The sequence below is a fragment of the Oncorhynchus mykiss genome, chromosome 5, assembly GCF_057628025.1.
Source record: "Oncorhynchus mykiss isolate SJ-2025 chromosome 5, ASM5762802v1, whole genome shotgun sequence".
NCBI lineage: Eukaryota > Metazoa > Chordata > Actinopteri > Salmoniformes > Salmonidae > Oncorhynchus > Oncorhynchus mykiss.
In genome coordinates this window covers 11,741,377-11,767,786 of record NC_143026.1, presented here as the reverse complement: position 1 = coordinate 11,767,786, position 26,410 = coordinate 11,741,377, and the positions used below count along the sequence as shown (strand labels likewise).

Here is a 26,410-nt window from a genome sequence, read left to right as displayed (position 1 = left end):
TGGTTGCACCCAAACGTCTCTTAGCTGTAAGCCTAGTCTTATGACTATGTCACACCAAGACACGTTTGTATCAGGTTAGAAAAAACACTAGCATATAACAAGAGACTATTCTTTAAGCAGTAAAACATAGCATGACTAATTATGTAATTTTCCACAACATTTCCTCCCTTTTGAGACTAAGTCTCAACATAATAGAACATTACTTACCAGTATTTCCATTAAACAAGCATTAACATGAGGGAAAAGAAAATACTTTCTTACATTACAATTGTAAATTACCTCCAATGTCATTGAGTTTCAACCCTTCATATAATGCAATTCATTCTCAGAAAGGGGAAAGGAACATATGAATTCAAACATCAGTACATACTTTATCACCACACACAAGGCAATAACTTCTTTGAGACTGTCCATATTGCCACAGGGTCACCATGACGGTAGGCCCTTACCTCTACCTTGGGAGCACCATTTACATAACCCCCGCAGTGAGCATGGCCTATGGACACGCTGCACCATTAACTCAATATTTTTACCTCGGTGTTATGGATTATCATAGTCTTCATCAGACATGTAATCAGGAATAGGAAATAAATCAGGTAAATAGGGTTCTGAGGCGTCTCCTTCAGCGGTCAGAAATGGCATGGCAAGAATAGTCTCCATGGCTTTGCTGCACAATTTTTTAACACAAGTTATAATCAGAATTATTGTAAAAAAAAGGACTAAGCCATAAATCAACCAATGAAATATTGTAGCTCCCATAACACCAAATAATGACTGAACCCATCCAAACGGATTCCAATCACCGCTGAGCTCTTTCAGATGTTCAACTAAAAGTTACCCTCACCCTGGGGTAGGAATGTACAGCAATGGTCACCTATCATTTGGCACACACTTATGCAAACATTCTGTCCCCGTATGGACTTAGCCTCCGGCTACAAATACATTTTGCACAATGAATCATTCTATCTAATTCATAACACATTAGTCCCTACTGCTAGTCCATTTGCATAGTTATAAACATACTAAAACATAATCAAGTCATTTGTACTGTATCATCCAGAAAGCCATATGTATTGATGTCCTTTAACATTAGAATTCTAATAACACGGTAAAATAAAAACCTTACTATCAATGTTATTCAACCCAAATTCAGTGCTCCACGTTGAGTCTATTACTTAAATTCATGACCATCAACTTGGCACACACCAATACAGTTAGAATATAAATATAAAAACGGGATCATATATAGACAGTTTGTACTACTTATTACCAGTATTAACTTTTTATTATTACAGCCCCCGTTTATCCCTGTCTTGCACTGTTGTGAGTGACATGTTAATGACAGATCGGTATCTCAATGCATTCTTAGTCTAAATAACTATACATTTAGCATGGTGTAAATCTCCTCAATCAACCTGATACCCCAAAATAACAATTTTAGACGTTTTAGTTAATAATATTAATCCAAAGTTATTATGAAGTTATTACCAAGTTATTACTTCGGACCAGTATTATTAACACAAATCTCTAAAACAAATGTCAAAGAGAATTACAACACATTCTGTTGAAACAATTTTTCCAAATTGGTTATACTCCCCTTATCACACTGGCAACCTCATTGCAGAATCATAGGATCAGGAAATTATTCAGATCATCCAGCAGACCCAATCTGGTGAGATTTATCTAAACAAAACAGAACAAACAACACAACAATACACTCCTTCATATATCACTCAATACATACCTACATATCACTCAAGGTGTGTAAACTTCAATCCGAAAACCTCAAGAATGGTAATTCCCCCATTTTGACACATGATTGACATTGTGACTGTGTAAAAAACAACAACACTACAGGTTAAGAATTAAAACAAAAAAATGTAAATAACAAAATCGAATTAGAATCACTACCCATAATAACTCCATAAAGAAAGAAAATTATACCCACAACCTGATTCAAGCAATAGAAAAATAGACTAGAGACAATTCTGTCCTTCTCGTGGTCTGATTTCACACATATAACTATTAATTATAAACTTCTCTGTAATTATCAGTATTATAAATTACCTTAAATTCAATATTACAAATTACCTTAAATCATCAACCAACAATCTCTCGGCTTTCCAGTGAGGGTGATCAAACCACACTAGAAAGTCCGGACAGAGGTCAGAGGTCATTCAAACCCTTCAAATATGTGTTTCTTTCTGTATTAGATTAATTATTTAAAAACAGTCAAACATGTCATACATTTTATACATGTCATACATTTCATATTCAAGGGTACAGTTTCTTCAGTACATTCCTTATCAAAAGAGTACACATGTTCAATTAAAACTCAGAAAATATAACTTCGGAAAATTCAATTTGTGTACCTCTTTCAAGATACCTCGGCTCTAACCCGACTCTAACTCGGCTCTAATTCACTGGTGTTACCTAAACTACAAAACTCAGCAACAATAACCAGAAACTGTCAAAGAACGTTTCCGATTGAACTATTCAGACCTCTGCTTCAAATGTCCCACTGCGCCTGTTACAGCCTGATATAGCGCGGTGAGACAAGGATATCCCTACCGGCCAAACCATCCCTAACCCGGACGACGCTAGGCCAATTGTGCATCGCCCCATGGACCTCCCGGACAGAGCCTGGGCTCGAACCCAGAGTCTCTGGTGGCACAGCTGGCACTGCGGCACTGCGATCCGTATGGGCTATTTTATTTAAATGTATTAACCGGACTGAGAAAATCCCATAAGCATTTATAGTTTCATTGATTAGGGTAAGTGAATTCCCCATACTTTCCTGTCATAAATTTAACAAATATTGCCCAACTATCACATATGAAGGTAAGACCCGGGTGCAGACAATGTCAAAGTAACAAAAGTTTATTAATTCGAACACAGGCAGTCAAAGGTACAGGACAGCAGACAGGCTCAGAGTCAGGTCAGGCAGAGGTCGGTAATCCAGAGTAGAGGGGCAAAGGTACAGGACGGCAGACAGGCTCAGAGTCAGGTCAGGCAGAAGTCGGTAATCCAGAGTAGAGGGGCAAAGGTACACGGCGGCAAGCAGGCTCAGAGTCAGGTCAGGCAGAGGTCGGTAATCCAGAGTAGAGGGGCAAAGGTACAGGACGGCAAGCAGGCTCAGAGTCAGGTCAGGCAGAGGTCGGTAATCCAGAGTAGAGGGGCAAAGGTACAGGATGGCAGACAGGCTCAGGGTCAGGACAGGCAGAGGTCAATAATCCAGTAAGGTGGGGTAAGGTACAAAACGGCAGGCATGCTCAGGGTCAGGTGTGGGCAGAACGGTCAAAACCGGGAAGACTAAAAAACAGGCACTATAGACAGGACAGGAGCAAGGGGGGAAACGCTGGTAGGTATGAATGAACAAAACGAACTGGCAGCGCACAAACAGAGAACACAGGTATAAATACACGGGATAATGGGGAAGCTGGACGACACCTGGATGGGGGTGGGGACAATCACAAAGACCTGTGAAACAGATCAGGGTGTGACACTCTAAACTCACTTTTCGAATGACGAATGGCCCCACACACTGCGCTTCGGTAGATTTCCGCTACCGCCGCAATTTCCATGCTGATAACAGGTTTCAAAGCTGCCATCAAAGCAGATGTACACATTCAATCAATATACTCACATACCCAAGCTGTGTTCAAATGCAGATACTAATATACTATATACTATATGCTTAATGAGTATATACTTCATACTATATACTATTAGTTCATTTTAGTATATTGCAACCAAATGGTAACCTTGATTTTGAGCTTTGCATGTGTACCAAAAGTTGATGCTGTTGCTATGCGGCCTCTTGCTAGCTTGTTAGAATAACAAATAATAGTTTGACATTTACTACTTTGTGTGCTTTGGAAATTCAGACTGTTTAGAGCACACACTGCCCTCTCTGGCCAAGGAGCAGGGTTGATCCAAGCTCTCTGACTTCACAAAAGCAGTCAAGCACCCAAGCTAACTTGCTAAAGTTGGCTAGCTTGCTTGCTACTTCCAGACACAAATAAGAGAACACATCCTCACTTTGACCATTTACCCACCCTAGCAGAGCTGGTTAGGCTTTTTTCATGTTATATACCATTTAGATAAGCTAAGAATGATGTGAATAATCATGTCAATAAACGTTGGATAGCATAGCTAATATACTGACAAGTTCGATATATTAGTAGCCAACTAACGTTAGGTAGCTAGCTAACAGTTATTACCGGTACATACTGCTGTAATGATATGCTATGCGGTTCATAGTGTAACTAAAAAATTGCCATAATTAGTTAAAGCAAAGAATTTGAATCCACTCTCGCATATTTCCAGTCAGCAGGGAGATGCTGCCCAATTTTATCCATGGTTGGATTTTTTCATATTCAAGCCAAATTGGTAGAATATCTTTGTGCTTCCTTTCCTATGGTTTTGCTATAGTTTACCTCTTCCTGACCGTGGCCAAAGAGTTTAGATTTACTCATTCACCGCTCTAAAATATGCCAATTAAACTATTATCTAAAGTAGTGATACCCACTTCCCTGGAGAGTAGTTATGGTATGTGCCTAATTGGTAATGGTTTTAATACCTTGTAATCGAACCAATACTGGAACATCTGCCAATTTACTACTGGAGAATATGTGTTCCTTTATTCGATCACACAGTGCAGCCAGTCGTGCTGATAGCGTCCATCGTGCGTCCATAATGTAAATCTCTGGTCAATACACACACCCAGGAAACAAAAACAAACACAAAACAAACAGTATTTGGTTAGGAACGTCTACCTTTCTTATAATTTGAAAATAGTATTTCTCCTCCATCAAAATGTTTTTTGCACTATGTAATTATAAATCTTGTATCCACAAGGTAGTTCCTCCTATGCACATTTCCGTGTAGGGTTTACATTTATAGCTGGTTTCCCAATCATAACCAACTGTTTTACAAGTACACTGATTAATACATTTGATTTTACAATGTTTATATATATTTTTTTACACATTCTTTTTCTTTAAATTTGTTTATATTTTTTTTATCTGCAGGAATATGTTTTATATCTCAGGATTGTGCCCTGGAATCACATAACTCGTAACCGTGTCATATCATCCCATGGCTGCTTCTCTGTTTCAACAGAGAAACACAACCACGGTCGCTAACCAGGATACTTCTGCTTCAAAAAAAGATCCCAATCTGAGATGTCCCCTGCTCCTACAGGGTCACCCTGCTTCAACAGGATGGTTGCCCTAGAATTACCCCTATACAGAAATAACTCTGCTACAACAAAGTTTCTAACTAGGGGTGTCTTTGCTTCAACAAAGACAATGTGCACAACAGGATTTTCTATGATGTGGAAAAGGTCATTTGTTGTCTGTGTAAACTTAAAATGGCACAAGGTTGATAGCCCGAGGGCTCAACCGTCTAACTGCATTCACAACAACACTATATTGTACTCCTTTCTGCAAGGTTCCATACAAGTGACTTCCTGTTGATAGTAAACCCACAGGATTTCACATGCTGCGGTTGCACCCAAACGTCTCTTAGCTGTAAGGACAGTCTTATGACTATGTCACACCAAGACACGTTTGTATCAGGTTACAAAAAACACTAGCATATAACAAGAGACTATACTTTAAGCAGTAAAACACGGGATAGCATTTTCCGCGACAGTACTTTCAGATCACTGAAACTCCACCTGAGGTGGTGGAAGTTGTTGAACCAGATCAGAACGCCTTCGAGGACCCCCTTCAGGCACGGACTGAGGAGGTGGAGGTTTTTGACCAGGTAAAAATGATTATCTGCTGTAAATGTATGTTCTGGCCCTCCAAGAGATATGTAAGAAATGTATTTGTAATATGAAATATAATTGCATTTATTCCTGTTATCAGTCAAGGTGAGACTGAACATGGACAAGGCGCAGGAGAAACAGAAGGAGAGCTACCGGAGAAGAATCAAGAAGGGGACCAAGTGCTACGACATTCGGGCAAATGACTTGGTTTGGAAGAAGGATGAAAGGAAGGCGAGACCTGGGAAACCTTGCTGCTCTTTCACCTCCTAGCTGAGGTCACCATCTGTTAAAGTTAATATAAAATAAATCTCAGATAATAACTATTTGCATTTGCACACAAAATAACCTGAAGTTAGTTTTAGTTTCCCTAACACTGATATGTTTCTCTTTGTCTTCCTAGGGTTACCTCAGTGGAAGCAACTGAAAACACTGACACCCTACACTTCAGTGAAGCCCAAAGTATGTTAAGCTATGGTTGACATTTAAGAAAGCAAGAAATTGTAGTTATGCTGAGCTTACAAAAATGTACCTCTTCAATTAACCTATCCACATGACTTTAGGACTAGCAACTGTCAAATCAAATTGTATTTGTCGCATGCTCCAAATTCAACAGGTGTAGGTAGACCTTACCATGAAATGTTTACTTTACAAGCCCTTAACCGATAATGCAGTTCAAGAAATAGAGTTAATAAAATATTTACTAAATAAACTAAAGTACATTTTTAAAATTAAATTAAAAAGCAACTCAAGGAAATGACATAACAATAACGAGGCTGTATACAGGGGGTACCGGTACCGAGTCAATGTGCGGGGGTTCAGGTTAGTCGAGGTAACTTGTAAAGTAGGAGTAATCCCATCCACCAGAACCAGTGAATTCGGTTCAGTCTGATTCTCTGTGCTCTGAGTCAGAGGGGGACCAGCAAGAGGCTGTACCTTCCAAATGTGTTGAAAAGTACATACAGTTGAAGTCGGAAGTTTACATACAACTTAGCCAAATACGGATCACCACTTTATTTTAAGAATGTGAAATGTCAGAATAATAGTAGAGTGATTTATTTCCGCTTTTTTTTCTTTCATCACATTCCCAGTAGGTCAGAAGTTTACAGACAATCAATTACTATTTGGTAGCATTGCCTTTAAATTGTTTAACTTAGGTCAAATGTTTCGGGTAGCCTTTCACAAGCTTCCCACAATAAGTTGGGTGAATTTTGGCCTATTCCTCCTGACAGAGCTGGTGTAACTGAATCAGGTTTGTAGGCCTCCTTGCTCGCACACGCTTTTTCAGTTCTGCCCACACATTTTCTATAGGATTGAGGTCAGGGCTTTGTGATGGCCACTCCAATACCTTGACTTTGTTGTCCTTAAGCCACTTTGCCACAACTTTGGAAGTATGTTTGGGGTCATTGTCCATTTGGAAGACCCATTTGCAACCAAGCTTTAACTTCCTGACTGATGTCTTGAGATGTTGCTTCAATATATGCACGTAATTGTCTTGCCTCATGATGCCATCTATTTTGTGAAGTGCACCAGTCCCTCCTGCAGCAAAGCACCCCCACAACATGATGCTTCCTCCCCCGTGCTTCACGGTTGGGATGGTGTTCTTCAGCTTGCAAGCCTCCCCCTTTTTCCTCCAAACATAACTGGTCATTATGGCCAAACAGTTCTATTTTTGTTTCATCAGACCAGAGGACATTTCTCCATAAAGTACAATCGTTGTCCCCTTGTGCAGTTGCAAACCGTAGTCTGGCTTTTTATGGCTGTTTTGGAGCAGTGGCTTCTTCCTTGCTAAGCGGCCTTTCAGGTTATGTCGATATAGGACTCGTTTTACTGTGGATATAGATACTTTTGTACCTATTTCCTCTTGCATCTTCACAAGGTCCTATGCTGTTGTTCTGGGATTGATTTCCACTTTTTGCACCAAAGTACGTTCATCTCTAAGAGACAGAACGCATCTCCTTCCTGAGAGGTATGACGGCTGCATGGTCCCATGGTACCTTCAGGCGTTTGGAAATTGCTCCCAAGGATGAACCAGACTTTTGGAGGTCTCCAATTTCTTTTCTGAGGTCTTGGCTGATTTCTTTTGATTTTCCCATGATGTCATGCAAAGAGGCACTGAGTTTTAAGGTAGGCCTTGAAATACATCCACAGGTACACCTCCAATTGACACAAATTAAGTATTTTTGTTAAACAGAAAACCCAAACATATGGCAGCAGATCCACAAGGTCTGCCATGAGAGGTGACTGTATAGTTCCCTTAAGGAAAAGCACCTTTAGTAAATCCGCTTTCTCTGTGAGAGCTTCCCATGTCTGGAATACACTGCCATCAGACACACATAACTGCACCACATATCACACTTTCACAAAATGCATGAAGACATGGCTAAAGGTCAATCAGGTTTGTGAACATGGTCCCTAGCTGTGTGTTGCCGCTTTCCATGTTATCTGTTGTCTGTAGCTTGTGAGGTGTGGAAACACTTTGTTGCTTTTATGAATGTTGTCTTGCTGCTTTTTGTTCTATGTTGCTCTGTCTGTATGCTATGTCCCGCTTGTCCTATGTTGCTCTGCGTGTGCTCTCTACTAATGATTGTATATATTGTAATTGTTTTTAATAACTTGCCCAGGCACTGCGGTTGAAAATGAGCCGGCTGGCTAAAACCGGCACTTTTACTGAAACGTTGATTAATGTGCAATGTCCCTGTAAAAATAAACTCAAACTCAATTAGCCTATCAGAAGCTTCTAAAGCCATGACATAATTTTCTGGAATTTTCCAAGCTGTTTAAAGGCAGTGTCAACTTAGTGTATGTAAACCCACTGGAATTGTGATGCAGTGAATTATAAGTGAAATTATCTGTCTGTAAACAATTGTTGGAAAAATGACATGTGTCATGCACATCCTAACTGACTTGCCAAAAATATACTTTGTTAACAAGAAATTTGTGGAGTGGTTGAAAAAACAAGTTTTAATGACTCCAACCTAAGTGTATGTAAACTTCCCTCTTCAACTGTATCTCCCTTTTATAACACTGCACTAATCCATCAAATTTTCTCACTGTAAAGTGTAACCTGTGTGTTTGCTTGTTTACCTCCCTGTCTCCTACCCTGTCCCCTCTAACTCTGCTCCTGTTCTCCAGGACCTGTTAACTCTGCTCCTGTTCTCCAGGACCTGTTAACTCTGCTCCTGTTCTCCAGGACCTGTTAACTCTGCTCCTGTTCTCCAGGACCTAGAGGTTCTGCCCAACACCCAGATGTGGATCCACCTGATGTTCTCCATTACCAAACACCCTCCAACTTTCCATTACATCATCTACAGCTACTGTTATTGTCATGTTGTCATTATCTGCTAAGAAAGTTTACTGGGCTCATAATATGTGAGATACACGGATTAACTAAAAACACTAGCACTGCAAACACTCAGAACAAAGAGAGCAGCAGTGCCTGGTCTTTGCAGTCTCCCTCTTCAAGTCCCCCTTCTGGGACTGGCTGCCTGTTGAGAAGTGACAGGCAGAATCTCCCACCCACACAGCAACCACCTCCTCTTTATTCCACACACCAGAATTCAGTATTTTAGTCTATGAATGCCATGTGAGTGTACAAAAAATCAGTGAAAATAAGTTAATGACACAACTATACCAAAAACTATGGAAGTTTATGTATTCAAATCTTAAATATTGGTGTTTCACAAGGTGTTCGTTATTGTAAATTGAAAGGTATCCTATTTCTTCCACATTATTCATTGTTGTACCCTAGAACCTACAATAAATGCATATATATTCAACCACAAGGATGTACTAATGAGCTATGCGATATACAAAAATATATATATCATAATAGAGGACTACTGAAATTCTATTATTTCAGTGTAGATAAGGGAAGGGCAGGTTGAAATTAAAACATGGCAGCCAGACAAGCCAGTGTATGAATCAAATGGATTTGCATATGAATGGAGTGGAAATTATCTGGTTTTGGGATCTGTAACTTTAATGTGTCAAGCGGATTACACGTTTTCTTTGCCATTTCCGAAACGTAGTAACGTTTAAGATATGGATTTCATGTTGTAATGTTAACAAGGTACCTAAAAGTAGTTAAAAGTGATATTTTCATATTTTCATTTTATTAGCTTAACAAAACTTGTTTAAACAGCAACATTGTCACGGAAATCAGCCTTGTTTGCATAGTGATGATGAAAAGAAAGTCATTTAGACTATAATGATCTCCAAGATTCTAATCATTATGTCATCACACCGTTGATATCGCAATGGACGCTAATAGCTAACTGAATCCCATTGTGACGCAGAGGAGGACACTTTTTGGCCCGGGGGGACATTATTTGGCATGACAGCCCCGAAAAGGCTAGAGCCGTTGACTTGCATTGTTGACTTGCGCTGGGTTTGTGCCACACTTGCTAAAAAAGTTTAGAAACACTGTCCAAGTAAACAAAACCAAACAATGGATTGCTGCTGGAATTTTGGATAATGGTAATTGGCCAGACAAATGACTGCAGTCTCTGCAATAACCGTTGGAATAGCAAAAAACTAAAACAAAATAAAAACTTTTTTTTTTACACACATTTTCTCCTCTCCTGGCTACATGTGTTATATGTGCTTTTGCTGCATTGTGGGGGGTGGGGGTGGGGGGTTGTCTAGGCAACCGAAACTTGTTTGCTCCAATATCTTGCTTGTTTCAGCAAGGAGTGACAAACTTTCATCACGTTAAGAGTCCATGTTAACACAAAAACGAACTCAACCCCAGCGGTTCGTTGCACCGTGACGGTCTTCATCCATAACCGTCGGTTACATGGTTATACTGTAACTATGCAAGCCCTAATGGATAGGTGAAATATTGTGGAAATTCTAACTGACCGTTGGTTTCATGTATTGGCTCACTCAGGAAAGGAGACAAAGAAAGTAAATGACATAAGTATTGGGATTGGGGAAGACTCCTTGGCATTTCTAAAACCATTGGAGAGAATGCTGCTATTTGAAGACTTTCTGATATAAATGCTAAAGTCTCCTTCGCGTCAATGAACTCATGGCTTAACTGTGAGAAAAGCTCCACACGGTTTACAGAGTTGGTTTTTTAATAATCCAAATACATGGCAACAAACACTTTTTAGAGTGCTAAATAAGGAATAGTGTTCTTCTGGTCCCCAAAAAATATCTATATTTGCACACAGTGCAACACTATAGCAATGCAATCCATCATAATCGCATTGACCCAATGGACTCAGCAAAAAAAATTAACTATGAGTTTCTAGTAATGAATAATTGGGTAAAACAACAGACTTGTTCAGTCCTATGATTAAGTCCCAAATGGCACCCTAATCCCTATCTAGTTGCCTACCTTTGACCAGGGCCCTTAGGCCAAAGGAAGTGCACTATATTTGGAATATGGTACCATCAGGGACAGAATCAATGAACCAAGAGAAAGGGAAGAGCGTTGAGTATTGATTAAGTCCAATTATGAGTTTCATAACAAGAAATGTAAATGCTAAGTCATCTTTTTCTCTCTTCAACACACAACCTCTTCCCCTCCTTCTTTTCTAATTTATCTGTCTGTCAGTCTTAATATGAACCCACCCTGTGGATGGTTTCTCTACCTCCACCCACTTCTCTCACTCTCCATCTTTACCTTTTCGCTCTCCTTCCTTCTCTGTCTCTCTCGCTCATCCCAACCTAACACACTTCTCCTCCCTCTCTTTCGCCCCCTGCCTCTCTTTCGCCCCCCCCTCTATCCCTTCCTCTCTCCATCACTACCTCTCTTTCGCTATCCCTCCCTCTCTCTATCCCTCCCTCTCTCCCTATTCATTGCCCTGTCTACTGGTTTCTCATTCTAACATAGCACAGTGTATATAATATGAACACGTGTCCTGATTATTACCACAATATATTTTGATTCCTAACCCATGTATTCTGATTATTACCACAATGTATCCTGATTCTTACCCCCATGTATCCTGATTCCTACCCACAAATTCTACCCCCGTGTATCCTGAATCCTACCCCCATGTATCCTGATTCTTACCCCCATGTATCCTGAATCATACCCCCATGTATCCTGATTCTTACCCCCATGTATCCTGATTCTTACCCCCATGTATCCTGATTCTTACCCCCATGTAGCCTGATTCTTACCCCCATGTATCCTGAATCATACCCCCATGTATCCTGATTCCTACCCCTATGTATCCTGAATCCTACCCCCATGTATCCATATTCCGACCCCCATGTATCCTGAGCCCTACTCAATGTATCCTGATTCCTACCCACAAATTCTACCCCCATGTATCTTCATTCCTACCCCCATGTATCCATATTCCTGACCCGCATGTATCCTGCTTCCTACCCCCATGTATCCTGCTTCCTACCCCCATGTATCCTGAATCCTACCCCCATGTATCCTGAATCCTACCCCCATGTATCCTGCTTCCTACCCCCATGTATCCTGCTTGCTACCCCCATGTATCCTGAATCCTACCCCCATGTATCCTGAATCCTACCCCCATGTATGCTGCTTCCTACCCCCATGTATCCTGAATCCTACCCCCATGTATCCTGCCTCCTACCCCCATGTATCCTGCTTCCTACCCCCATGTATCCTGAATCCTACCCCCATGTATCCTGATTCCTACCCCCATGTATCCTGCTTCCTACCCCCATGTATCCTGCTTCCTACCTCCATATATCTTGATTCCTACCCCTATGTATCTTGAATCCTACCCCCATGTATCTTGATTCCTACCCCCATGTATCCTGCTTCCTATCCCCATGTATCCTGATTCCTACCCACAAATCCTACCCCCATGTATCCATATTCCGACCCCCATGTATTCTGCTTCCTACCCCCATGTATCCTGATTCCTACTCCCATGTCTCTTGATTCCTACCAGCATGTATCTTGATTCCCCCCTATCTCTAACCCTGCTTTTCTATCTCCATCCTTGCTCTCTCTCACTCTCTCTCTCTCTGGGCAGACAGCATTTGCTCTGTGTTGTTTATGTTGTGTACAGTTGGGGCCGGTATTGCTCTTCACCCTCACGCCCATAATAGTACCCTACCATATTCCTCTCCCCGGCAGCCACGATGTTGCCATGGCTCCAGGTTACAAAATGCTCTGTAATACGTTTTAATAATATATATAATATGTATTTATTTTGAATATAATACAGTGTTTATTTATCAGAGTACAGCGCTGTGACTTCCAAGGTATCTTTGAAGCACCTTTTAAATGATTCAGTTATGTCGCTGGTGCATTTTTAAAATCAAGACTTTCAGGTAATTAAACCCTCAAGGGTTCTGTATAAAATGTTTTACGTGAGGTTTATGTCCCTTATTGGGCTTGAGGGACCAGTAGCACAGATATCAAAACATTTTAATCAAAGAATGTTTCAATGTGATTCCCAAATGGTTTTATGACACCACCAGAGGAGAACGTCCTCTGGGCATTAGTTTATGAAAACTTTGAAAATGACAAATCTAGGTTGGGGTAATATAATCCTTAGCCTAACAGAAATATGCTGGGAACAAGAAATAGTCAACATGGAACATCCCAAGTGTTATTGTCACTGGAGTAACCTGTTACAGACTAGAGAACACGAGGACCTCGTCTTCACCCTGATTCTATGCTGCCCCTTTTCTTATATCTAGAATACCAGTCAAAAGTTTGGACACACCTACTCATTCAAGAGTTTTTCTTTATTTTAACAATTTTATACATTGTAGAATAATAGTGAAGACATCAAAACTATGAAATAACATATATGGAATCATGTAGTAACCATAAAGTGTTTAACAAATCAAAATATATTTTGCATTTGAGATTCTTCAAAATAGTCACCCTTTGTCTGATGACAGCTTTGCACACTCTTGGCATTCTCTCAACCAGCTTCATGAGGAATGCTTTTCCAAGAGTCTTGAAGGAGTTCCCACATATGCTGAGCACTTGTTGGCTGATTTTCCTTCACTCTGCGGTACAACTCATCCCAACCCATGTCAATTGGGTTGAGGTCGGATGATTGTGGAGGTCAGGTCATCTAATGAAGCACTCCATCACTCTCCTTCTTGGTCAAATAGCCCTTACACCTTCTGGAGGTGCGTTGGGTCATTGTCCTGTTGAAAAATACATGATAGTCCCACTAAGTGCAAACCAGATGGGATGGCGTATCGCTGCAGAATGCTGTGGTAGCGATGCTGGTTAAGTGTGCCTTGAATTTTTTTATTTTTTATTTTTTATTTTACCTTTATTTAACCAGGCAAGTCAGTTAAGAACAAATTCTTATTTTCAATGACGGCCTGGGAACAGTGGGTTAACTGCCTGTTCAGGGGCAGAACGACAGATTTGTACCTTGTCAGCTCGGGGGTTTGAACTCACAACTTGTCAAGATTGAGGGAAAGAGGAATGGAGCAAATTCTAAATAAATCACTGACAGTGTCACCAGCAAAGCACCTCCACACCATCTCACCTCCATGCTTCACGTTGGGAATCATACATGCGTAGATCATCCATTCATCTACTCTGTGTCTCACAAAGACATGGCGGTTGGAACCAAAAATCTCAAAATCGTACTCATCAGACGGAAGGACAGATTTCCATCGGTCTCATGTTCATTGCTCGTGTTTCTTGGCCCAAGCAAGTCTCTTCTTATTATTGGTGTCCATTAGTAGTGGTTTCTTTGCAGCAATTTGACCATGAAGGCCTGATTCACGCAGTCTCCTCTGAACAGTTGATGTTGAGATGTGTCTCTGTGAAGCATTTATTTGGGCTGCAATAACTCAAATGAGTTTATCCTCTGCAGCAGAGGTAAGTCTGGATCTTCCTTTCCTGTGGCGGTCCTCAGGAGAGCTAGTTTCATCATAGCGCTTGATGGATTTTGCCACTGCACTTGAAAAACGTTCAAAGTTTTTGAAATGTTCTGGATTGACTGACCTTAATTTCTTAAAATAATGATGGACTGTCATTTCTCTTTGCTTATTTGAGCTGTTCTTGCCATAATATGTAGTTGGTCTTTTACCAAATAGGGCTATCTTCTGTATACCACCCCTACCTTATCACAACACAACTGATTGGCTCAAACGCATTAAGAAGGAAATAAATTCCATAAATGAACTTTTAACAAGGTATACCTGTTAATTGAAATGCATTCCAGGTGACTACCACATGAAGCTGGTTGAGAGAATGCCAAGAGTGTGCAAAGCTATCATCAAGTCAAAGAATCTAAAATGTATTTTGATTTGAAGAACATAAAATGTATTTTGATTCGTTAAACACTTTTTGGTTACTACATGTTACCATATGTGTTATTTCATAGTTTTGACGTCTTTACTATTATTCTACAATGTAGAAAATAGTAAAAATAAAGAAAAACCCTTGAATGAGTAGGTGTGTCAAAACGTTTGACTGGTACTGTATATATAAATACATGCATTCCGAAAGTGTTACGAACCCTTCAGATTTTCCACATTTTGTTACGTTACAGCCTTATTCTAAAATTGATTAAATACATGTTTTTCCTCATCAACCTACACACAATACCCCATAATGACAAAGTGGAAACGGGTTGTTTGAGATGTTTCTACAACTTGATTGGAGTCTACCTGTGGTAAATTAAATGGATTGGACATGATTTGGAAAGGCACACATCTGTCTATATAAGGAACCACAGTTGACTCTACAGAGTAAAACCCAAGCCATGAGATCGAAGGAATTTTCCGTAGAGCTCCGAGACAGGATTATGTCGAGGCACAGATCTGGGGAAGGGTACCAAAACATTTCTGCAGCATTGAAGGTCCCGAAGAACACAATGGCCTCCATCATTCTTAAATGGAAGAAGTTTGGAACCACCAAGACTCTACCGAGACCTGGCCACCCGGCCAAACTTAGCAAGAACACAATGGTCACTCTGACAGAGTTCCTCTGTGGAGATGGGAGAACCTTCCAAAAGGACAACCATCTCTGCAGCACTCCACTAATCAGGCCTTTATGGTAGAGTGGCCAGACGGAAGCCACTCCTCAGTAAAAGGCACATGACAGACCGCTTGGAGTTTGCCAAAGGTCATCTACAGGACTCTCAGACCATGAGAAACAAGATTCTCTGATGTGATTAAACCAACATTGAACTCTTTAGCCTGAATGCCAAGCATCACTTCTGGAGGAAACCAGGCACTGCTCATCACCTTGCCAATCACATCCCTACGGTGAAGCACAGTGGTGGCAGCATCATGCTGTGGGGATGTTTTTCAGCGGCAGGGACTGAGAGACTTGTCAAGATTGAGGGAAAGAGGAATGGAGCAAAGTACAGAGAGAACTTTGATGAAAACCTGTTCCAGAGTGCTCAGGACCTCAGACTGGGGCGAAGGTTCACCTTCCAACAGAACAATGACCCTAAGCACACAGCCAAGACAACGCAGGAGTGGTTTCACAACAAGTCTCTGAATGTCCTTGAGTGGCCCAGCCAGAGCCTGGACTTGACCCGGATCGAACATCTCTGGAGAGACCTGAAAATAGCTGTGCAGCGACGCTCCCCATCCAACCTGACAGAGCTTGAGAGGATCTGCAGAGAAGAAAGGGAGAATCTACCCAAATACAGGTGTGCCAAGCTTGTAGCGTCATATCCAAGAAGACTCGAGGCTGTAATCGCTGCCAAAGGTGCTTCAACAAAGTACTGAGTAAAGGGTCTGAATACTTATGTAAATGTGAAATATCAGTTGTTTTTTTATACATTTGCAAAAATGACAAAAATCGTTGTTTACTTTGTCATTGTGCGGTATTGTGTGTAGATTGATGAGGGAAAAAATAATTTAATCCATGCAATTTTGGGAATTTGGGAAATGTATGGGAATTTTGGAGATTCAGTGATTGAATGTCTCTCTCCTGTGCCATCACAGGTCAACCCAGATTAAGACGTACTCATGGGACAACGCCCAGGTAATCCTGGCGGGGAACAAGGCTGACATGGAGGAGGAGAGAGTGGTGTCAGTGGATAGTGGTCGAATGCTGGCCGAACAGCTTGGTGAGTGGACAACTTCGCTGTCAATCATATCCTCCTCAAATCAGTACTCTCAGAAAGGGACAAACCCTGTCTGGAGAAATAGGTTTGACTCAAATATGTTGGGTAAGTGTCATGTTGATATCAGTGGATGATTTATTAGAATGTCCAAGCTGGCATGTCTAATTTTGTAGAAATGTAAGATTTAGTCTGCATCAATTTAATGTAGTATTTGATGGTAAACTTTTAATGATAACATTACAAACTTTTTACTGGGTTATTTGAGAAGGGTCCAAAAAAGTAATCTGAGTGTGCAAAAAAAGTGATCTGGAAGGTCCAAAAAACGAATTTCAAGAAAGGGATCTAGTACACATCCCAAAACCTAGTCCGGAAGTCTAAGGAAGTTATCCCGGGGTTCAAGGAAGTAATCTGGGGTACTCCAACACATTTCCTGGTGGTGCAATTCCATAAAATATTTTACATTTATTGAAAACAGTAACTCCCCTTAATGTACTCTGAGCATTTCATTACTTAAGGACCAAGATTTTCTTTTCAAAATATCTTCTGAATTTTCCTAATTGTATTGTTGTTAATGGTTTTCATCAAACAGCGACGATAGGTTCAATATACTGTAGGTCACGCAAAAGTGTATGTGGTGTTTAGCTTTTATGATGCAGAATGATAATGGGTTTATGAGACAGCCTGAGCACACCTCTGCCATGTATTATTAATTAGAGCCTTCAATAGGCTCCTCTATTGCTCGGCCATAATTAAACACTTCTAATTGGCTGACACCAACACACTCCAGAACAGCGCCGCACTCAGCCTCTTTCTTATTGGTGGAAAGAGCACAGAAGGGTAAGAAATCTGTGAAGCAATATAATAATACATGTCTAAATATTTTCGAAAAAGGTCACTGAATATACACGCACGCGCACACAAAAATGCACGCACACAGAGACGCACGCAGAAACAAAACCCTGATATCTCCCTTCTCTGCCTGACCCTTTCTATCTCTTAGGGTTTGAGTTCTTCGAGACGAGTGCCAAGGACAATGTCAACGTAAAACAAACATTTGAGCGTCTCGTCGACCTCATATGCGACAAGATGTCCGACAGTTTAGAGACTGACCCGTCTGTCACCACAGGAACGTCCAATGCTAGGCTAACTGACAACCCTCCTCCCTTGCAGCAGCCCAACTGCGGTTGTTAACCAGGAAAATGACAACAATCTAAGACGTATGAGATTGCCAAAATATTGTATTATCCCTTAGGTAGATCTGTAATACCTTAAATTGTATTATTCTTCATATCTGACTTCTGATGTGCCTAGTACATTTTTTCAGATTTGTTTTATGTTTCAAATTGTCTGACACATATGTTGTACGTTCACAAAACTGAAAAATAGACATGTACAGTAATGCCATGTCAGTATGCGATGACCATGAATCACTAATGCCACGTCAGTCGGTACATTTATCTATTTATTTATATAAAACAGAAATACAGGATCTTCTATATACTATATTAACCAGAGAAAATAGTGTGTTGTTTATGGAATGCTCTGTCAATGACATGATGATCTGTGTATGGTTAAGTTGCCAGTTCCCTCTTGCATATCCTGTATTTCTTCCCTCCCACTATTCCTACTGTGTGTGTGTGTGTGTGTGTGTGTGTGTGTGTGTGTGTGTGTGTGTGTGTGTGTGTGTGTGTGTGTGTGTGTGTGTGTGTGTGTGTGTGTGTGTGTGTGTGTGTGTGTGTGTGTGTGTGTGTCTGTGTGTGTGTGTGTGTCACTTTTAAGCATTGAACATTACCGTAAAAAAGTATTACCTACCTTACGAAAGTGATGCCTTTCAGTTAGTTGTTTGTATATTGTTTCATATTTTTTCCATCGCCACACTAGATGTGAAACCCATGTGATTATCTGTGGTTAGAATGGACCAATGTGATTATCTGAGGTTAGAATGAACCAATGTGATTATCCGAGGTTAGAATGAACCAATGTGATTATCTGTGGTTAGAACCAATGTGTTTATCTGTGGTTAGAACCAATGTATTTATCTGTGGTTAGACAGATGCATGGCTTTATTCTCAGGATATTAATAAAGTAGTTTGTTCAGTGACTGTGGATTAGCTGCCATAGTATAACAGTTGTCTAATACTAACATGTACAGTACTATATTGTAGGATAGGTAGGTAGTCATGATAATAATGCCAGTGTGGTATTTAACAGTTTACTTCATTAAATTAGTGGTACATTTAATGTGGCTGTAAAGTGGTATGATTACTAACCCGATGACTGTTGTTTGAAAACAGTATGCATCTGTGAGTGCAGAGAACAGTTTCTCAATGTTATATCTATGTACAAGCAATGGTCTGTGCAATACTGCCAACTGGTCAGTCATCTGGAGTAACTAAGACCTAATCATTTCTGCAGTGCGGAATCCATTGTAGGTCATTCTCAGTTGTCAGCCGTACGTTTCAGTCTGGGTTTACGGATGTCCTCAAATGGGTTCCGTACTGCAGTGCTAGGTCCAGTGCTGCGACTGTTAATGAAATGGTCCTAAATTAACAGCAGAAAGCTCATAATAATGCCAGTTCCTGGAACAATACAGATTGAGAGACATTGTGAGACATACAGAGAGCCCAAGGAGAGGTCCCAGACAACTATTTCAGGGATGTGAGTCACGGCATCAATATTTCAAAAGTCTGACCTGACTTGACTACAGGATTATGAATAAGGAGCCACTTCCATAATTCATACCATCTCATTCTCTGGACTTCACCTCAAATACTTTTTATTAGAGACACTCCTTCTGACATTATTCACCATTAATTTACTGTACTTGCAGTAATGTTTTACTTCTGTTTTCGACTCTGTTACTTTTCTATTGTTATAGAAAAGTTCCCTTGAAGAAACCAGAGACAGTTATCCTAAATGGACCCCTACGTGCCAATGTGCTATAAAACAAATATAAAGGAAGCTGTTTTTAGGTGTTGTGAGATTATTTTGTGAAAAAGGGTATGTTACTATTAGCTAGACCAAGTGTCATGCCAAATAGTGTCTTGTAGAAAATGCTGCAATCGATTGTTGCACTTGTGAAAACGAACTGCCTCCGAATCGTTGCATTTTCAGTAGCAAACAATTTTCAGCAGCACACTTGCATGAAATTTTGCAAGATCTATTTATATATATCTATATCGGTATACTTATTGTATTGTATTTGTGCACCTTCAGGTCTCGTCTTGAGGTGCAATGGGCCAATAAGTGCAATATTTTAAAAGCCTGTTTCTCTGTGAATAGCCATCAGTCTGTGCCATGCATAACTGTTAGGATTGAATTCCTTTTTACGAGTGGTGTGTGAGTAGGGGTTCAATGGGCCAGGGACGTAGTGGAAAGTCTCCTACTTTTGTAGCAGAAAACGTAAGACGAGTCCTAATAGTGGAACAAGAGAAAGCAAGTTCCGATGTCTTCCCAACTGAACCCCAGTGGGCATGATTGTGACGTGTGATAGTGAGAAAATGCAGCCTGTCAGAAAGCCAAGTCATTTTCTCACAATGTCAACACTGTTATCTAAAGACGGGAAACGTCTCTAGATGGTTCCGCTGCCAAGACAGTTGTCGACAAAGTGGTAGAGAGAATGCTGTACGTGTGAATGAGAGAGAATTCTATGTGTGATTGGCTGCCTCCCCTTGTACATTCATCCACCTCCTTGATGAAATATATACTATTTGTTGTTTTATAGACTTCAGCATGTGTACAGCTTTATATTGTGTTTTCTGGTGCAGTAACAACAGCCCTCTTAGTATGCGGGTCCCAAGATATTGAAGTGTTGTCTGTTCAGCTTCTGTGAAACATTGAGACAGAGATGAAGCCTTACTACGGTATATGCAGTATGGACAGAAACAAGACAAACTGGTTAATAACAGGTCACTTTAGCCTTTGTTATTGAATAAGTCATAAACGGCATTGTCATTCCATTCATAACACACACAAAAAGAGAAACAGCGTACTTCTCTGTATACCAGGGGCTCTAATGATAACACACTAATGATCAAATGTTGACCCCCTTGACCCCTCTTAGGTTAATTGGCACTCTACTATGTACAGTACGGTGTCCTTGACAGCAGGTCACTTTCCCTTCACCTTTTTGAAACAATTGTTTGTAGTGCGCTGCTCCTCGGTCTGGCATTTTCTGCTTTGTGAACGTGGAGAAGCCAGTTCAGAGATCCTAGCCTGCCCTATTCTGGCGTCGCATCTGTTCAAGCGTAACGCCAGCTGCTCACCTCACCAATATTCTCTGGGACCTTTCCTCCATGTAGCCTAACACAATTAGAATTCAAGCGGTGAACAAACCCTCAAAAGCCTCTCACAAATTCACCATACAACTGCTAAATGTCATTTTCTCCTGCTGTTCTTTCACACGTTCTCAACATGTCTGTACTGTAGCTGGGAGTGTTTGAATCGGACTCTTCGGCTGTAGAGACACACTGGTAGTAATAAAACGTGTCAATGGCGTGTCTGGTAAAAAAGAAAGAAGTCAAGTGGTTTCTTTGAATTCTTGATTTGTATAATAGCTATCCTGTAACAGAAAATGTTTGCTGTATCTCTTTTGAGTCTTCAGATGGACCTAAACTGATAATACATAATTGTACTATTATAGTGACCTACAGTATTCTATTTTCCTTGTATGAACTACTCATGAGCTGGATATTTACTTTTATGTGTATGTGACATGATGTATTACACAGGTGTTTTCAAGATGACAATAAAAATATACCAATTGTATTCTTGTGTATTTTTTTTTGGGGGGGGGGGGGGGGGGGGCAGTTTGTTACAATTTCAATGGTTTCAAGATTGGGGGAAATAAAAATGTATGGCATACCCAGATGGTTTCTTTGTCTAACTGGCACGGTAAGTCTGCCATCTGCTGGAGAAAGAAGTAAGAAAGCAATGTACCTACACCATATTATTGCCAATTTAGTTTCATAGTTATTAGACCATTTTAATTGGTAATTGGTAATGAAGTCCTTACAATTTCAGCCTTTGCCCTTCTTGTAATCATATTACTACATACTATTGTCATCTGAGTTAAGGTATCTGTTATTTTTCATGGTCATATTTTTTTGAGTCAGCATTGCCAAAGAAGGCCCTATTGAATACCACATCACAGTCCCATAACCCATAAAATCTAGCGGTAAAACCCGGAAATGGTTCCAATCGTTTTTTTCACCATTGATTTTTGCGTCAGGGATTTTAGATCTGTGTTTTGTGTAGGCTTACCCTGGCGTGACGTTTTGATAACCACGCAAATCTCTCTCGGACAAAGTAACTTTCGCCTGTAATTACCCCCCCAAAAACGAAATGCTAATTAGACGCTAATGTGGCTATCATACAGAACTACACATGTTGTGGCAAGCTTTGACGTCATTCCTCAAGGCACATTTCTCTATGCAAACTCATCTCAAGTAGATATTATAGTCTTATTAGTTTCTTTTGTAAATAATTGAGTGTATTTCTCGTGCGTGTTCTTTAAAAAAAAACATTTTTCAAATTACATAGCTAACTACTTTAGCATGTTTTAATTACTTGAATCTTGGCCTTTGTAGCGAACCAGCCAACCTTAGTACTTCTCCGTCGATCAGAAGCAAGGATGGTTCTGTGCTACAGTATATACCCGTTTGTAACCACTACTCTGATAAGTACACATGCATTTGATTGTTTTCCGACCTCTGTAAGCGAGAGGCATCACTGGAGCCGTGTGATAAGGTAAGCCCTGTTTGCCAGCTGCTAACAAGCAATGTTGGTTAGGTCAAAGATCGGTGGTTAGCCAGGTGCATATGGAAATGTGCTAGATGTACACCTAACTTCAGACGGCGACTAACGCACGTAGCAAACTAGCCTGACACAGCAGTGAAATTAACAAACATCGCATGTCACAGATTTAAGACCTGAATGTAGAAATCGTGGTCTGCTGGCCAGTGCCCAAAATATTTAAATGACATCCCTGCATGTCATTCCCTTTCAGATGATCCCCCTATCACTGTTGGTCATCCTCAGTGGCCTTACGGATGAGAGTTTTAACTTTCCTGTTGAGAATTAGAAGTACAGTCATATAGCTCATCTCAATACTTCACCTTTTCAGGCAAAGGGCATCCTAGACTGTCCTGATCATCTAGTTGAGCATTCCAGATAATTCCTCCATCACAGCAGAAATGTGTCTCCGGAGGGGATGACTGCCGTTTTACAGGCTCCTAACCAACTGTGCTTTTTTTCCGCAACTTATTTTTTAAAATTATGTTGTACATAATGTTGCTGCTACCTTCTTTTGTCTGAAAAAAAGCAGTGGTTACTCACCTCGAACTGGACAAAGATGTTTTTCTTTAAGAAGTTCGACACGAAGGAAATACTGCTTTCTCGAGACCAGGTCCAAATCCCTGTCATTTGCGGGAAGAAAAGATGGAGAAAAAGGCAGCGGAGGTCGGGCGGGTGAGTAAACCTCCACTACCATCCATACAATTGGCCAACCTGCAACCATTTGAAAATAAAATTGAAGATCTACAATTAAGACTATCCTACCAACGTGACATTGAACTGTAATATGTTATGTTTCACTGAGTCGTGGCTGAACGATGACACAGATAATATAGAGCTGGCTGGGTTTTCCATGCATCGGCAGGACAGGGAAACTACGTCTGGTAAGATGAGGGGGTTTCTGTCTATTTGTCACTAACAGCTGGTGCGTGATGTCTAATATTAAAGAAGTATCGAGGTATTGCTCGCCTGAGTCCGTCATGATAAGCTGTGCAGGCCACACGATCTGCCAAGAGTTCTCATCTATATTATTCGTAGCCGTCTATTTACCACCACAAACCGATGCTGGCACTAAGAGCTCACTCAGCAAGCTGTATAAGGCCATAGGCAAACAAGAAAATGTCCATCCATAAGTGGCACTCCTAGTGGCCGGGGACTATAATACAGGCAAATTTAAATCCGTTTACCTCATTTCTACCAGCATGTCACATGTGCAACTAGAGGGAAAATATCTCAAGACAACCTTTACGCCACACACAGATATCCATATAAAGGTCTCCCTCGCCCTCCATTTGGTAAATCTGACTATAATTATATCCTCCTGATTCCTGCTTACAAGAGAACTTAAGCAGGAAGTACCAGTGGCTCGCTCAATACGGAAGTGGTCAAATGACGCGGATGCTACGTTACAGGACTGTTTTGCTAGCTGTAGTGGAGCGGGTCGAAAGTTTTTCAAGTTTTTGGTGTCCACATCACCAACAAACTATCATGGTCCAAACACACCAAGACAGTTGTAAAGAGGGCACAACAGCAGACTGAAACGTTTTGGCATGGGTTCTTAGATCCTCAGTTATACAGCTGCACAATCGAGAGCATCCTGACCGGTTGCATCACCGGCTGGTATGGCAACTGCTCGGCATCTGACCATAAGGCGCTACAGAGGGTAGTGCGTACGGCCCAGTACATCATTGGGGCCAAGCTTCCTACCATACATGACCTATATACTAAACGGTGTCAGAGGAAGACTCAAAAAATTGTCAAAGACTCCAGTCACCCAAGTCATAGACTCTTCTCTCTGCTACCGCACTGCAAGCGGTACGGGGGCGCCAAGTCTAGAACCAAAATGCTCCATAACAGCTTCTACCTCCAAGCCATAAGACTGCTGAACAATTCATCAAATGGCCACCGGAACTATTTACATTGACCCCCCCCCCGCCCCCTTTGTTTTTATACTGCTGTTTATTATCTAAGCATAGTTATTTTACCTACATGTACAAATGACCTGGACTAACCTGTTCCCCCACACATTGACTCGGTACCGGTACCCCCTGTATATATCCTCCACATTGACTCGGTACCGGTACCCCCTGTATATAGCCTCCACATTGACTCGGTACCGGTACCCCCTGTATATAGCCTCCACATTGACTCGGTACCGGTACCCCCTGTATATAGCCTCCACATTGACTCGGTACCGGTACCCCCTGTATATAGCCTCCACATTGACTCGGTACCGGTACCTCCTGTATATAGCCTCCACATTGACTCGGTACCGGTACCCCCTGTATATAGCCTCCACATTGACTCTGTACCGGTACCTCCTGTATATAGCCTCCACATTGACTTGGTACCGGTACCTCCTGTATATAGCCTCCACATTGACTCTGTACCGGTACCTCCTGTATATAGCCTCCACATTGACTCGGTACCGGTACCCCCTGTATATAGCCTCCACATTGACTCTGTACCGGTACCTCCTGTATATAGCCTCCACATTGACTCTGTACCGGTACCTCCTGTATATAGCCTCCACATTGACTCGGTACCGGTACCCCTGTATATAGCCTCCACATTGACTCTGTACCGGTACCTCCTGTATATAGCCTCCACATTGACTCTGTACCAGTACCCCTGTATATAGCCTCCACATTGACTCTGTACCGGTACCGCCTGTATATAGCCTCCACATTGACTCTGTACCGGTACCTCCTGTATATAGCCTCCACATTGACTCGGTACCGGTACCTCCTGTATATAGCCTCCACATTGACTCTGTACCGGTACCTCCTGTATATAGCCTCCACATTGACTCTGTACCGGTACTTCCTGTATATAGCCTCCACATTGACTCTGTACCGGTACCTCCTGTATATAGCCTCCACATTGACTCTGTACCGGTACCTCCTGTATATATCCTCCACATTGACTCTGTACCGGTACCCCCTGTATATAGCCTCCACATTGACTCTGTGCCGGTACCCCCTGTATATAGCCTCCACATTGACTCTGTACCGGTACCTCCTGTATATAGCCTCCACATTGACTCTGTGCCGGTACCCCCTGTATATAGCCTCCACATTGACTCTGTACCGGTACCTCCTGTATATAGCCTCCACATTGACTCGGTACCGGTACCCCCTGTATATAGCCTCCACATTGACTCTGTACCGGTGCCCCCTGTATATAGCCTCCACATTGACTCTGTACCAGTACCCACTGTATATAGCCTCCACATTGACTCTGTACCGGTACCTACTGTATATAGCCTCCACATTGACTCTGTGCCGGTACCCCCTGTATATAGCCTCCACATTGACTCTGTACCGGTACCCCCTGTATATAGCCTCCACATTGACTCTGTACCGGTGCCCCCTGTATATAGCCTCCACATTGACTCTGTACCAGTACCCACTGTATATAGCCTCCACATTGACTCTGTACCGGTACCTCCTGTATATAGCCTCCACATTGACTCTGTGCCGGTACCCCCTGTATATAGCCTCCACATTGACTCTGTACCGGTACCCCCTGTATATAGCCTCCACATTGACTCGGTACCGGTACCTCCTGTATATAGCCTCCACATTGACTCTGTGCCGGTACCCCCTGTATATAGCCTCCACATTGACTCTGTACCGGTACCCCCTGTATATAGCCTCCACATTGACTCGGTACCGGTACCTCCTGTATATAGCCTCCACATTGACTCTGTACCAGTACCCCCTGTATATAGCCTCCACATTGACTCTGTACCGGTACCTCCTGTATATAGCCTCCACATTGACTCTGTGCCGGTACCCCCTGTATATAGCCTCCACATTGACTCTGTACCGGTACC

The 26,410-nt window shown here is 41.5% G+C and overlaps 1 protein-coding gene and 1 long non-coding RNA gene across 2 annotated transcripts in view; both read left to right on the top strand.

Moving 5' to 3' along the window:
- LOC110523189 (ras-related protein Rab-3C) overlaps positions 1-21,546 on the top strand; it is a 63,967-nt gene extending 42,421 nt beyond the window's left edge. The window contains exons 4-5 of the mRNA XM_021601665.3: positions 16,658-16,782; positions 17,780-21,546. Of these exons, the coding sequence (XP_021457340.1) occupies positions 16,658-16,782; positions 17,780-17,970 (316 nt within the window). The 3' untranslated portion in view covers positions 17,971-21,546. The remainder of the gene's footprint in view (positions 1-16,657; positions 16,783-17,779) is intronic.
- LOC110523190 (uncharacterized) lies at positions 5,125-10,344 on the top strand. The gene is made up of 4 exons (XR_005051638.2): positions 5,125-5,772; positions 5,877-6,067; positions 6,177-6,235; positions 8,909-10,344. It is a non-coding gene; the product is annotated as an uncharacterized LOC110523190 (long non-coding RNA).
- Positions 21,547-26,410: the final 4,864 nt, after the last annotated feature.